The sequence below is a fragment of the Macaca mulatta genome, chromosome 16, assembly GCF_049350105.2.
Source record: "Macaca mulatta isolate MMU2019108-1 chromosome 16, T2T-MMU8v2.0, whole genome shotgun sequence".
Lineage (NCBI taxonomy): Eukaryota > Metazoa > Chordata > Mammalia > Primates > Cercopithecidae > Macaca > Macaca mulatta.
In genome coordinates, this window is record NC_133421.1 from 17,610,870 (window position 1) to 17,624,400 (window position 13,531).

The 13,531-nt window shown below is 53.3% G+C and overlaps 1 protein-coding gene across 2 annotated transcripts in view; it reads left to right on the plus strand.

Annotated features, from left to right (window-relative positions):
* The first annotated feature begins 7,362 nt into the window (after nt 1-7,362).
* LRRC75A (leucine rich repeat containing 75A) overlaps nt 7,363-13,531 on the plus strand; it is a 48,748-nt gene continuing 42,579 nt past the window's right edge. The window contains exon 1 of one of the 2 annotated variants that reach the window (XM_028836047.2): nt 7,363-7,923. In XM_028836047.2, the coding sequence (XP_028691880.1) occupies nt 7,678-7,923 (246 nt within the window). In that variant the 5' untranslated portion in view covers nt 7,363-7,677. The remainder of the gene's footprint in view (nt 7,924-13,531) is intronic. The other variant, XM_077970415.1, reaches the window with a different exon arrangement.

Here is a 13,531-nt window from a genome sequence, read left to right on the forward strand (position 1 = left end):
ACGATTATTGACAGATAAATTCCATGATTATCTCTTGAATAAGGTGATCTCCCTTGTTAAAAAAAATGAAAAACAACAGCAACATCAGCAGCGTTCTCTGCCCTGTGCCCCTCTGGTTATCGTCCTAGTCCCAATTGAGTTTCTTGACAGAACAAGCTACAATTGCGCTCTCAACTTCTTCTTCTTCTTCTTTTTTTTTTTTTTTTTTTTTAATTTTCTTGAGACAGAGTCTCGCTCTGTTGCCCAGGCTGGAGTGCAGTGGCGCGATCTCAGCTCACTGCAAGCTCCGCCTCCTGGGTTCATGCCATTCTCCTGCCTCAGCCTCCCCAGTAGCTGGGACTACAGGCGCCCGCCACCACACCCGGCTAATTTTTGGTATTTTTTAGTAGAGACAGGATTTCACTGTGTTAGCCACGATGGTCTCGATCTCCTGACCTCATGATCCGCCCACCTCGGCCTCCCAAAGTGGTGGGATTACAGGCGTGAACCACTGTGCCTAGCCTCAACTTCTTCACCTGCCTCCCGGTCGCTCTCTCATTCCCTGGAAACTAATTTCCTGGAATTCATCAATCAGTAGCTTCCATGTCAACAAATCCAATGGGCATTTTAGCGCTCTGTTTCATTCCATCCCTTCCATTGAGCTCCTGCCCTATACTGAGTTCCTGGCATGAAGCTCAGCCATTGGAGGTGGCCGTGGAGTTGCTTCGTTCAGCAAGTATTTATGGGACCCTTCCAGTGTGTCTGGTGCTGTGCTGTGTCAGAACTGATGGACAACAGCTCCCACTAATAACAACCTGGCCTTGAGAAACTTATAGCCATTACTGCAGAGTCTGGTGCAGGCAATGAGACTCAAAGAAGACGAGAGGGACTCCTGACTTTAGCCAGTGACAGCGAAGGGAATCCTAGAAACCATCCCTGAGGAGGAAACACGAGTTTAGTCTAAAGGTCAAGGAGGGATTAACCAATGAGGGGAAGAAGAAGGATGCCCGGGACAGAAGCACAGCCCGTGCAAACAAGCAGGAGAAGCACAGTACAGGATGTGCTTTCCTATTCACAGAGCCTTACAGTCACATAAGGGGACGTGGGAGCATTGGGGAAGGCTTCCTGAGGGAGGTGACATCTACACCGAGCCTTAAGGGATGGCCAGGTATCTATTAAGGAGGTGAAGGACACCCTAGGAAGGTAATGCCACATGTGCAAAGGCACAAAATGTGTCTTGGGAGAGTGGTAGGGAATGTGGAATGATGACTGATGTGAAGGACATAAGGACATGGTAGCACCTTGGGACAGCAATGCCATGGTGTGCAGCTTGGACTGAAAGTGACAGAAATCACTGAAGTGGAGAGAGAGATTCCCTTCTATGATGATCACTACAACTGTTTCGTGGAAGAAGCATCAGAGGAAGCAAGGCTGGAGGTGGGGAGACAAGTTAGAAAGAAGGCTGGGGTGAAAATGACAGATCCTCAACCAAGGCAGTGGTGGTAGGAAGGGGAAGTATTTTAAACATAGGACTGCAGGGCACAGTGGCTCATGCCTGTAATCCCAGCACTTTGGGAAGCCAAGTCAGGTGGATCATGAGGTCAAGAGATCGAGACCATCCTGGCCAACATGGTGAAACCCCATCTCTACTCAAAACTACAAAAATTAGCTGGGCGTGGTAGCATGTGCCTGTGGTCCCAGCTACTTGGAAGGCTGAGGCAGAAGAATCATTTGAACCCAGGAGGCAGAGGTTGCAGTGAGCCAAAATGGCGCCACTGCACTCCAGCCTGGGTGACAGAGCAAGACTCCATCTCAAAAAAAAAAAAAAAAAAGCAGGACCAAGGCTAGGGACAGTAGCTTATGCCTATAATTCCAACACTTTTGGAGGCTGAAGCTGGTGAACCTTGTGAGCTTAGGAGTTCGACACCAGCTTAGGCAACATAGTGGAACCCTGTGTATACAAAAAATAGCCAGTCATGGTAGTGCACGCCTATGGTCCCAGCAACTCCAGAGGCTGAGGTCGGAAGATCACCTAAGTCTGGGAGGTCAAGGCTGCAGTGAGCCATGATCACGTCACTGCATTCCAGCCCGAGTAACGGGTAACGGGAGTGAGACCTTGTCTGGAAAAAAAAAACGTAGGACCTTAACAATGCTAGCAGACCTAAGTGTGAATCTCAACACTGCCCTTTACTACCTGTGCGACCTCGGGCAAGTCATTTAACCTCTCTAGGATTCCATTTCCTCACCTGGGAAATCAGGACAATAACAAAGCCTACCTTGCAGCTGCGGAAAGGATGGATTGCCTAATATATGCAAAGAACACAACCCAAGACCGAGCACACAGGAAATGCGCAGATAACGAGAGCTCCTATCCTTGGCATCATTAACTATCCTTGGTTAACCAGATGCAGGTTAAACAAAGAGTGCACAGTGACTCCCGGGTTTCTGGCCTGCTGTTACTAAAAGCGGAGACAGCAGTGGGTAGATTGGGAGGGAGGCCTGGAAGAGGATGAGCTCATTTGTTGAGCATGAAGTGCCCACTATTGGAAGAGATGATCCTCCATGGGTCCCTTGCACTCTCACACATCTTGCTGTGTATGCCAAGATTGCAAGACCCTGACCATTTTTAACCTGGGCCACTTCTCAGTGCTGTGTTTATAGCGAGCTGCCTTGAGGGATGAGGTACCATCTCCCTGGAGGAGGAAGAGCAGGCTTGCTTACTCCTCCCTGCATAAGCAGCTCCAGGCTCAGTGTTCCTCAGCTAGGATGCTAACCAACTGCCTGTGGAGCAACCATCTGGGGCCCCCCACATTGCCCCGTGAGACTTGGAGGCAAATATGCTGATCCACATGCTTCTTGCTGTGCTCTGAGTAACAAAGTCCTATGTTTCTGACCCCGGAGTGTCATGTCTTCTGTCAGCATCCATGAATCAATGACAGGTTAATTTATTAGCTTATAAGTTGGAAAGAGTCATCAGTGTGTACTGGCAAGTAAAGCCAGGATTACAAATAATATCACCAGCAGAACATGTTGGTACGTGCCTATAGTGCCAGAAACACGGGTGGCTGAAACAGGAGTGTCCTTGAGCCCAGGAGTTCAAGGCTACAGTGAGCTATGATTGCACCACTGCACTCCAGCCTGGGTGACAGAGTGAAACCCTGTCTTAAATAAATAGATAGATGGATAGATAGATAGATAGATAGATAGATAGATAGATAGATAGATAGATAGATAGATAGATAGCATTGCCTAGGAAGAGATATGGGGTAGTACCCTGGGCAATGGCAACAAGTAAAGAATGAGGGTAAGAAAAGGAGCTCCCAGGAGAACTCAAGAAGGAAACCTAGAGGAGAGTAGTTCCTTGCAAGCCAAGGGAGTAGAGTTTCAATCAAAAGAGTAGGCAACAGGATCAGATGCTGCTTAAAAGTCAAGTAAGACGAAGACTGAATGTGGCCACTGAGTTTAGCAACTAGGTCATTTATTTAGCCGTTGCTAAAGGCTAAAAGCAAGAGACATTTTAGTGACATGGTGTGGCCAGAAGCCAAACTGAGGTGGGTGAGGAATGAATGGAGGTAAAGAAAGAATGACAATAGGCTGGGTGTGGTGACTCACACCTGTAATCCCAGCACTTTGGGGGGCCAAGGCCGGAGGATTGCTTGAGGCCAGGAGTTCAAGACCAGCCTGGGCAACATGGTAAAATTGTCTCCACAAAAAAATTACAAAAGTTAGCTAGCCATGGTGGCGTGCACCTGTGATCCTAGCTACTTGGGAGACTGAAGTGGGAGGCTAGCTTGAGCCCAGGAGGTCAAGGTTGCGGTGAACTGTGATGGTGCCACTGCACTCCAGCCTGGGCTTCAGGGCAAGACCCTGTCTCAAAAAAAAAGAAAGAAGGGAGGGAGGAAGACAGAGAGAGAGAGAAAAAAAAGGGAGGAAGGAAGGAAGGAAAGAAGGAAGAAAAATGGAAGGAAGGAAGGAAGGGAGGGAGGGAGGGAGGAATGATAATAACTAAAAACCTTAGCTGAAAAGGAAGAATAAAGGTAGGGCACTGGTGACTGAAGCAGGCAGAGGCAAATGAAATTTTTCAAATAGATGGAAGAGACTTGAGTAGAGCATATCTTGAGGAGAACAAACCAGAAAAGAGGAAAGGTCACAGTAAAAAAATTAAGAGCAAGGGGAGGAGGATGGAATCAGGTCTCTGAAAAAGAGGAGAGGGCTAATATTTAGATCCCAAGTGACGGGCTGGTCTGGGCCCTCACCCACTGAAATGGCATTTGCCCCAACCACACACCCTCAAGCAGACCAACAGGCTATCTAGGTTGTGTGGTCCGTCTCCAGGTGGGTAGAGCTCACTGTCTGCAGGGAGGGGCCTAGTCAGTAGGTTTCCTTGGTGGTCACTCTTTCTGGCGGTCCTGCAGACCAGAGATGAGAGACACCTAAGTATTTTTCAAGCTGGGTTATCTGAAGATGCCAGCAGGTGTATTCTGTATACAAAGGGTTCAGGTAAGTTTGGAAAGTGCTGTCCAAGCCCTGCAAAGCCAGCTTGTAGGAAGGCTGAGTGTTCTCTGCTGGCAGAGATGGACATTTGGGAGTGGGGTGGCCAAAAGGAAGAGAAAGCCTGCAGGAGAGATGCCAGGACTCATACTCAAGGTACTCAGGGATAATGGAGAAGACACCCATGGAAAACCCGTGATCACAGAGCAGGAAGAGGAACTCTCATTTGCAGAGCACCTCTACTCTGCTTGAAGTTTATATATTGACAAAGACTCTTTGCTTGGCCAAACTTTAGTCAGGCTCCCAAACCTTCTCCTAGAGCCTCTGTGCACTCCCATGTAAAATCCAGTTTTAGCAAAGAACCCTGTTAAGCCAGTTTAGCAAGAACCCTCCATCTTGTATATCTGATCATCTTCAATATCTGATTAGGTTTATCATTCCCCACCCTCCCCCAGGTGATGTCTGGTCACCTGGCCTGTCTAAAGCAAGAATTCTGCTAGGTTGGTGTTGTGAGTGGCACAAGGTCAGAAATAATCAGGTTCATGCACATGTGTGTCTTTCTACAACGTCCGGCTTTTATTGATGCTATTTCAGTCATAAAAGCCACAAGCTACCTGGAGTTCTCAAGGAGGCAAATTCTCCTTCGTATTCCCCCATTCACTTGGTAATAAGAGCTACGGGCACACAGGCCCAAGTCACTCCACAAGTCAGTCAATACTGCAAACCATACATGGTAGTATACTTCATCAATATATCAATGTTATAGATTACATATTCCACATCAAAGTAACATTTCACGTCAAAAGAAAAGGGGATAGGGAAGAAGGGGTTAACAATACAGTCCAAGGAGAGTGACTTGGACAAGAAGAGACTCCTGGCCTGATCCAAACAGTCCTCAATGTCTTGCAAGGAAGAGTCTTTGATGTCCACAGAGTGTGAGCAAGATGGGGTCTAGCCAGACGGTCATCTCCAGTTGCTGAAGGTCCTGCTCTTTTTATGGCCAGAGTCCTCTGGTGAGGACTGATAGTAAAGAGTGTGCCTGTTTATGTCCTTATCTGGTGGGGTGTAGTCTTTATTGATTAGGCGAACATCTGGTTCCCGTTGGCATAGGGCTTTTTCAAATGTAAAATGAACCCTTTTCCTAAGATGGAGTTACTTATGTCAAGGGTGCTCTATACACCCTGTTTAGCCAGAATCCCCCTGAGTCCTGATGTTTCCCTTAGTAAATTTCTATCCACTGACCCTCACCCTGCTCCTTGGCAATGAATTCCCACTTGTCCATGCTATAATTGGAGTTGAGCTCCATCTCTCTTTCCCCGCAACTGCAAAATCTCATTGCAGCGGTCCCTACACCTATGGTAATGGTCCTGAATAAAGTCTTCCTTACAATACTTTAACTCATGTCATTAAAGAATTTTTTCCTCTAGCAGTGTCCACCGATTTTACTCTCCCAATTCTTGGCAGTGTTATTATCCCAGCCTGACAGAGAAAGAAGCAGGACTCAAGAAGCTGAAGCCGGCCAGGCGCGGTAGCTCACGCCTGTAATCCCAGCACTTTGGGAGGCCGAGGCGGGCGGATCACCTGAGGTCAGGAGTTCAAGATCAGCCTCAACATGGAGAAAAACCGTCTCTATTAAAAATACAAAACTAGCCGGGTGTGGTGGTGCATGCCTGTAATCCCAGCTACTCGGGAGGCTGAGGCAGAATTGCTTGAACCTGGGAGACGGAGGTTGTGGTGAGTCGAGATCGTGCCACTGCACTCCAGCTTGGGCAACAAGAGCAAAACTCCGTCTCAAGAAAAAAAAAAAAAAAGAATAAGCTGAAGACTCGCCTGATACTCAGGGCTAAGTAGTGGGGCTCGGCTTCCTGTGATTTGGGATCCAGCCTCCTGCCCCTACAGCCCATGTGCCCTTACACCCTCAAGCAACACCCAGGGCTGGGGTCAGAGGCGACCTTGCACAATTGCTCTGCCCTGCGCAGGGACCAGGGCGGCCTGTGGTCTGCAACAGAGAAGCTCCCCCACGTGCCTTCGCCTTCACTCTGGCATGCCCTGGCAACACCGTGAGATCCCAGGGCTCTGGTCCCTTACAGGCTGGGCCTGGCAGAGGCACGGGGAGGAAGGTGGGCCAGCAGGGGTGTGCCGCTGGGCCAACTCGCAGACTTGCGTTTGCTTTGTTGTACCAGGACTATCCCAAGGCCCATTCTCCAGGGCCGTGAGAGTGAGAGCAAGAGAACACAGGAGTTCACACCTCTCCAGTCCAGATGCTTTGAGAGCATGATAGAAGCAACACGCCCTCTCCATGAAAGGGCACGCACACAACACATAAGTTCGCCCACAGTTTCCAGGTTCGCGCACCAACCATCACCACTACAGCGCCCTGCAAGCAGGCCGGGTCTCAAAGGAGCGTGCATGGGAATCACCCAAGATGATGGCTAAAAAGGCGGATCCCAGCACCAAGGTGATTATCATTCAGTAGGTCTCGGGGGAGGCCTGGGAGCCTGTGTTTTTAATCAGCGCCTCCGACGATTTGGGCGTTAAGGCTCAGCGGAACCCATCTTGAGAAACCCGACTCGGCCTGAGAGAGCCCCCCAACACACATACCCCCATGCGCCAAACTTTCCCCATTTCGCCCGACGCACCGGACGCCTCCCGCGGGCCTCACTCGGGCTCGTGGTGGTGGAAGCGTCGGGGGATCCCGGTGGGCACCGAAAGCGACGACCCATGGGGCCTGCCCGTTCCCCTCGCCCCCACGCCACGGCCCCGGGAAGCGCAGCGCTGCCGCCAGCAGGAGGCGCGACTGCCAGGAGGACGCAGGCTGGGAGCGCCTGGCGGTCCCCCGCCCGGAGCCGCGGGGCGGGAAGGAGCCGGAGCGCTGGGGGAGGGAGGCGCGCGGCGCCGCGGAGCTCGGGCGCGGAGGCGGGGGGCGGGGGCCGGGGGCGGGGCGGGCCGGGCCGGGCCGGGGCGGGGCCGGCGGGCAGGCAGGCAGCGAGCGCCCGGGGAGCGCGCCCGGGTAGCCAAGAGGGAGGAGCGCGGGGAGCGCCGACAGCCGCCCGCCCGCCCGCCCCCGCGCCGCCCGCGCGCAACAGTTCCCCCAAAGTTGCAGCCCGGGAGGCGGGCGCGCACGGGCGGCCGAGGGGCGGGCGGTTGGCGGGGACGCGGCCTCGCGGCCCAGCGCAGAGAGTCCCGGCGGGCGGCGGCGGCGGCAGCATGGGCACCCGGCAGACCAAGGGCAGCCTGGCGGAGAGAGCCAGCCCCGGCGCTGCGCCGGGCCCCCGCCGCGAACGGCCCGACTTCTGGGCGTCGCTGCTGCTGCGCGCCGGGGACAAGGCGGGGCGCGCGGGCGCGGGGCTGCCCCCCTACCACCGGCGCGTCGGCATGGTCCAGGAGCTGCTGCGGATGGTGCGCCAGGGCCGGCGGGAGGAGGCGGGGACACTGCTGCAGCACCTGCGCCAGGTGAGCGCGGGGAGGGGACGCGGGGGGCGCGCCGGGCCAGGGGCCCCCCACCCCTAACCGAGGAAGCTGGGGGCACCGAGGGGCACCGCCCAAAGCCCCCTTCCGCGGGGATGGAGCACTGTCTGGCAGCAGGTGCCTCGGCGCTCCCGCTGAATTTGGGGCCTCAGGGCAGGGTGGAGGAAGGCTGGCCGGTGAGGCCCGCCAAAGGGGACCTGTTGGCATAATGTCCCCACTGCTCTCCTCCACAGGCAGAGAAGAAGGCTGGTCTCCGGGGATAGTCGGTGGGCGGGGAAGCCGGGATGCCTGCCTGATCTGGGCCAGGGCTCTTTTCTTCCGGTCTGCCCACTGGCAGTCACTCCCTGCCGAGGGTCCTCAAGGAATGCGGTTATCAGTTGGACCTGGCTTGGCTTCCCGAGAGCCAGTCCAGGGACACAGCCCTGGGGCCAATGAGATTCCAGTCCCTAGGTCCTTCACTCTCCTGGGAGGCATCCTGGATTGTAGTTCAAGGAGACTGTTTCCTCTCCCCTGACTAACTTTGGCAGATCCTCAACCATGAGCCCCTGTGGAAAGCTGTAGAGACAGGAGAGCTGGATTTGGTGTCCTGCGTGACCACCTGGCCAGCAAGAACTTCAGGAGGCTGCCAGGACTCTGTCCTTAGCCTTTGCCTGCCCCACTGGCTAGGGACAGATGTTGCAGAATTGGCCAGTGCTTTGGGGCTGCCCTGGGGCTAATGCTGTCACTCACCTCTCTGTGGCTTGTTTTCCTTTCTCAGTTTCTTTGGTGGGGAGAGGAGCATGGCCCATAGCATGCATTTTGTTGAGTATAAGTCAGGCAGGGGAGTGCAAAGCTGCTCTCCTGCATCACCAAACAGCTTGTCTTGGCCTGGCTTTGGGGGGTAGACAATCCAGGCCCCATATTCTTGCTAGACTGACCCCATTAGAGGTAGAGTCTACCGTGGATGGCAGAGGGAAAATCTCAGGTGACCTTTCTGAGGTTTTCCAGTCACCGATGAAAGAGGCTGTAGGAGCACCTTCCTGGGAGGAGCTTCCAAAATCTAATCAGACCCACATCCCTCCTGGGTTCTGCAGCTCTCTCCCCCACCTTTGTATCTGGTGCGCTCTTACCCTAAAGTATGTGTCCCCAAGCTGCGCACTGCGCAGGGAGAGGCAAGCAGAGACGTGGGGACTTGGGAAGATGTGAGACTTCTGCTCCTGCCTCTGCTTTTCCCAACAACCTCCAGAATGATGCCCAAGACGCTGCCAGATCCCCATGTGCCTTCTCTGAGTTCAGTCATCAAAGAAAGATGACATTATGTACCACTTAACTTTAGCAGTGTGTATTTCTTTGTCTTTTGAAAATTGGAAACTGACATATGGCCTTTGTAGTAACTCTTTCACTTTTAAACAGAAGAATGGGTTTTCCAGACCATGGTATCCCATTTACACACCATACAGTAAGGTTTTCCTGATCACATGCTGTTTCCCCCACCCTGCAGTGGGTGCTTTGGGGGATACAGAAGAGCAGAGGGAGCTGGCAAGCACTTCTTGGAGGGTGAAAGACCAGAGTGAAGCTCGCATGATGGAGGGTCGCTTGGAGGCCCACGGGAGGAGACTGGACCCAAAGTGGGCAGATACTTTGGGCTCCCCAGTCCCTGTATGGCTGAGTATGATTCCACATCCTGGGAACATTGAGCTTCTGCCTGCCTTGCAGGGGAGTAGATAAGCCCCTGCAGCCCCACTGTGGGATCCTTGAAGCAAGAAGCATTTCCTCAGACATCTGCACATGGGTCTTATTGGTGTCCTGGTACCCGCCTCAGCTGCAGGACTGGGAGGACTGGGAGGACTGATGGGCGGTGGGAAGGGGCTTATCAGACTTCCCCCTTTTCTGTGAAAGCAGCAGGTCCTCAGGCTCTGGGCTCATGTTGGGCTCCTTTAACCGCTGGCTGGGGATGTGAGGGCCATGGGCCTGGAGCTGCCCTGTGTGTCCTGGAACGGATGAAGCAGGACCCCTCCAGGAAGTGGTCATGGGCCTTGAGCAGTGTGGCAGTGGAGCACAGGAGTGTTCGCATGCCTGTGACAGAGAGGTGGCTTTCTAGGACCCTGAGGCCATTTGGAGGAATGTCCAGCTGGATTTGTGCTGTGCACTGAAGTGGCTCTTTCTCCCAAATTGCATTTTCCTTTCCATTCCAGTTTCCTCCTCTAGTCTGGAGGTGGTGATGTTCAGAAAGGGAATGAGCAGCCAGTGAGAGCCATGAGAACACCCAAGCCTCACTGGGGTCAGACCAGCAAGACAGCCAGTAAAGACAGGGGTCTGCAAAGCGTGGGACACTGAGTTCTGCAGGAATGTCATGCAGGCCTCTGGGGTGGGTGTCAGTGAGCAGGCACAGCAGCGAGGACAGTAGCCCTCACCTCCATTCACACAGCATGTTCTCCTGCATTTGATAACGTGGATTTCGCTGCTGGATTTGTGTATGCCCAGAGCCATATGGCTGGTGGGGCCTCAGGAGCCTTTGTTCCTGTGCTTCTTAGCCTCTTCGAGTCCTTGATCTTTTTGAGGCTCTGAAAGAGCTACACACAGTCTTCCCAGACAAATGCAGTGACTCACGCGATCTCACAGGCAATTTCGGAGGGTTCACAAAGCCCCTGAAACCCAGCTACAGACTCCAAGTTCAGAATCTCTGCTCCAGTCCAATACCACTGTTCTGCCTGCTGTGACTTGCTCCAGGCTGGGGATCTGGAAAGAGAGACCCAACCCGGGTGCATGTGTGGCAGTTCACGGTGGGCTGAAGGACTGTGGCTGCTGGTGCCACTTCTTCTGAATGCCCCTCTTCAGCATCTAAGATTTGGAGGGTGTCTCTCCAGCTTGTCACTTGCTGCAGGGGTATCAGGAAGCCTCATTCAGCACAGACGACCCTGAGCTATGGCCAGGGGTGCAGGCAGGATGCCAGGCATCTACCTTGAAGGAACAGAAAGTAATCCCCTTCCCTTTAAGATGAGTGTAATCTGAGAAGAGTCCAGGGCCAAGGATCAAGTAGGCAGCTCGCCTTCCGGTCCTCAGTCAGCTGTGACCTTGGGCCCAGCAGATAACCTCTCTGAGTTGTGTTTCTTTGTTTCCCAAAGAGGGATCTGGGGTACGGAGCAGAGCAAATGCTACAAAGTGTGTGACATGGTATTGGTGCTGCCATTTAAGACACATTCTCTTGGTGACTATGATAAGAAACAGGAAAATCTGCCTCACTTTGGGTCTGGCCAGACTAGGGGCAGGGTTGTGGCATCCTTTCTCAGGCCTGGCCCAAGGATTTTTTGGATTCTATCTACCTGGCCAGGGTTCAGTCTGGATCAAAAACTCACTGCACATTTAGAAGCATCTGGAGCAAGTGCTCGTGGAGATAAAAGAAGCCAGCTTTGGATGGGAGAGGCCGTTCCTCTGCCCTTTTCTGGCCGCCATCCTTCCAGGCCTTCCCCTTCCCCAGATGTCCTTCCCTAAGTCTTGGGCTCAGGCCTGGTGTCTTTTTTTTTTGAGATGGAGCCTTGCTCTGTCGCCCAGGCTGGAGTGCAGTGGCATGATCTCGGCTCACTGCAAGCTCCGCCTCCCGGGTCCATGCCATTCTCCTGCCTCAGGCTCCTGAGTAGCTGGGACTACAGGTGCCCACCACCACTCCTGGCTAATTTTTTTGTATTTTTAGTAGAGACGGAGTTTCACCACATTAGCCAGGATGGTCTCGATCTCCTGACCTCGTGATCTGCCCACCTCAGCCTCCCAAAGTGCTGGGATTACAGGCATGAGCCACCACGCCCAGCCAGGCCTGCTGTCTTTAAGGAGGCCTGGAGAAGAAGTAACCTTCCGTCACTGAGAGAAGAAGTAACCTTCCGTCACTAGGCCACCTGGAAGGTGAGCTGTCATCTCTTCAGCCCAGCAGTTTCCCTGAGTCCTCAAAATTTTGGACTGAGCTGTCAGCCTGTGTCATGGAGCAGCAGAAAAAGACATCTGTTTTCCTGGGACACACCCAGCTGAGGTAGCCCCTGTCTTCATGTTCACCAGCACCCCAGCTTTCCATGAGAAGAGGCTGATGGGGTTGGTTTACTTGAAGTATGGTGCACGCCCCTTAAGCAGGGCTGTTCCTATATTAACCTGTTTGGGCCCCCCATTGGTATGGTTAGGGCCTGGAATCCTGGTTCCCTCTGCTGTCTGGGGTGGTGGGGCTGGCTTCACTCTGCACCTGGGAATAGGAGCCACATCAGCTAATGCCAACAAGAACCACTGAGGCCAGGCGCAATGGCTCACACCTGTAATTCCAGCACTTTAGGAGGCTAAGGCAGGCGGATAACTTGAGCTCACGAGTTCAAGACCAACCTGAGCAACATGGGTGTCTCTACAAATGCAAATACAAAAATTAGCCAGGTATGGTGGTGTGCACTTGTAGTCCCAGCTACTTGGGAGACTGAGGTAGGAGGATGGCTTGAGCTTGGGAAGCAGAGGTTGCAGTGAGCCAAGATCACACCGCTGCACTCCAGCCTGGGCCACAGAGCCAGGACCTAAGAGTTTAACTCATCCCTCAAGAGGAGCTGAATAATGGACAGGCACCTGGAGACTCCCTGGAGATGTGGAGACTGGACAGGTCATTACTACCTGGAAGCAGAAAGATGAGCATAATGACCTCTGAAGGTCACCTTTTTCCTCCCACCCCCACCTAAGAACGCCTCTTTAGGTGAGCAGGTTAGAAGTCTACCAGACTCCAAGCAGGGGGCCCCTGCGCTGGGCCTGCTCTTCTTCCTCCACCTGGAATGCTTTTCTTGTTTCCACTGAATGCACCTTACCTTTCCAGGGCCACCTTCCTGGGCATGTCAGCCTAAGCTCAGAGATCCATGTGCCTCTGAGGTCCTACCACACTGGGAGGCATTCAGTCCATGCAGAGTTTTTCCCTGATCTTCCTTTTGTTTGTCAGATAAGGTCTAGTGCTTCCTGAGGGTGGAGACCCGCCACCACCGCTGTTATCCACTGTATGGTATTGAAAACCTGCAGGCTTGTGGCATACCTTAGTGAGTCTGTGTGCCGTGAAGATGTGTGTACGCGTGTGTGTCTCTGCTGCTGTCGTCAGTGTGTCCTCAGAAAGCATTTGGATTCCCCAGCTACGGCTGTGCAACTGTGGGCTGATTTACCAGGCTTGTTAGTACTGTCATGAGACACAGCACGTTTGTTTTCCGTGTGGTTGGATTTCTGGGAGTGATGTCCACAGGGCTTGGCTGTTCCTGGCAGCCTGCCAGGTGGTGGTGTTCTTGGAGAGAGGAGTGGCATGGTGCCCAGGCTCCGTGGCACCACGGGATCCCATCCGGCAGGTGCAGTCTGGGGCCTCTGCCGAGGTGGCGGGAGGGGAGTGGAGCCTGATGGGAGAGCCTGGCCTCCACATTCCTGATCGGCTCTTGTGCTGAATCATGTTCATTTCCTCCACAAAGAGAAACCTCCCTTTTTAAAATCCGCCGCTCTCTGCCTGGGCTGGATCGAGGCTTTTCCAGTGATAAAGATGCAGAGGGATTCCTGTGTCGAGCCTGCTTCATTGGTTTCCAAGGCTGCCAGGGACAGTGACTGGGGAAATAGCAGCCTCTGTAGT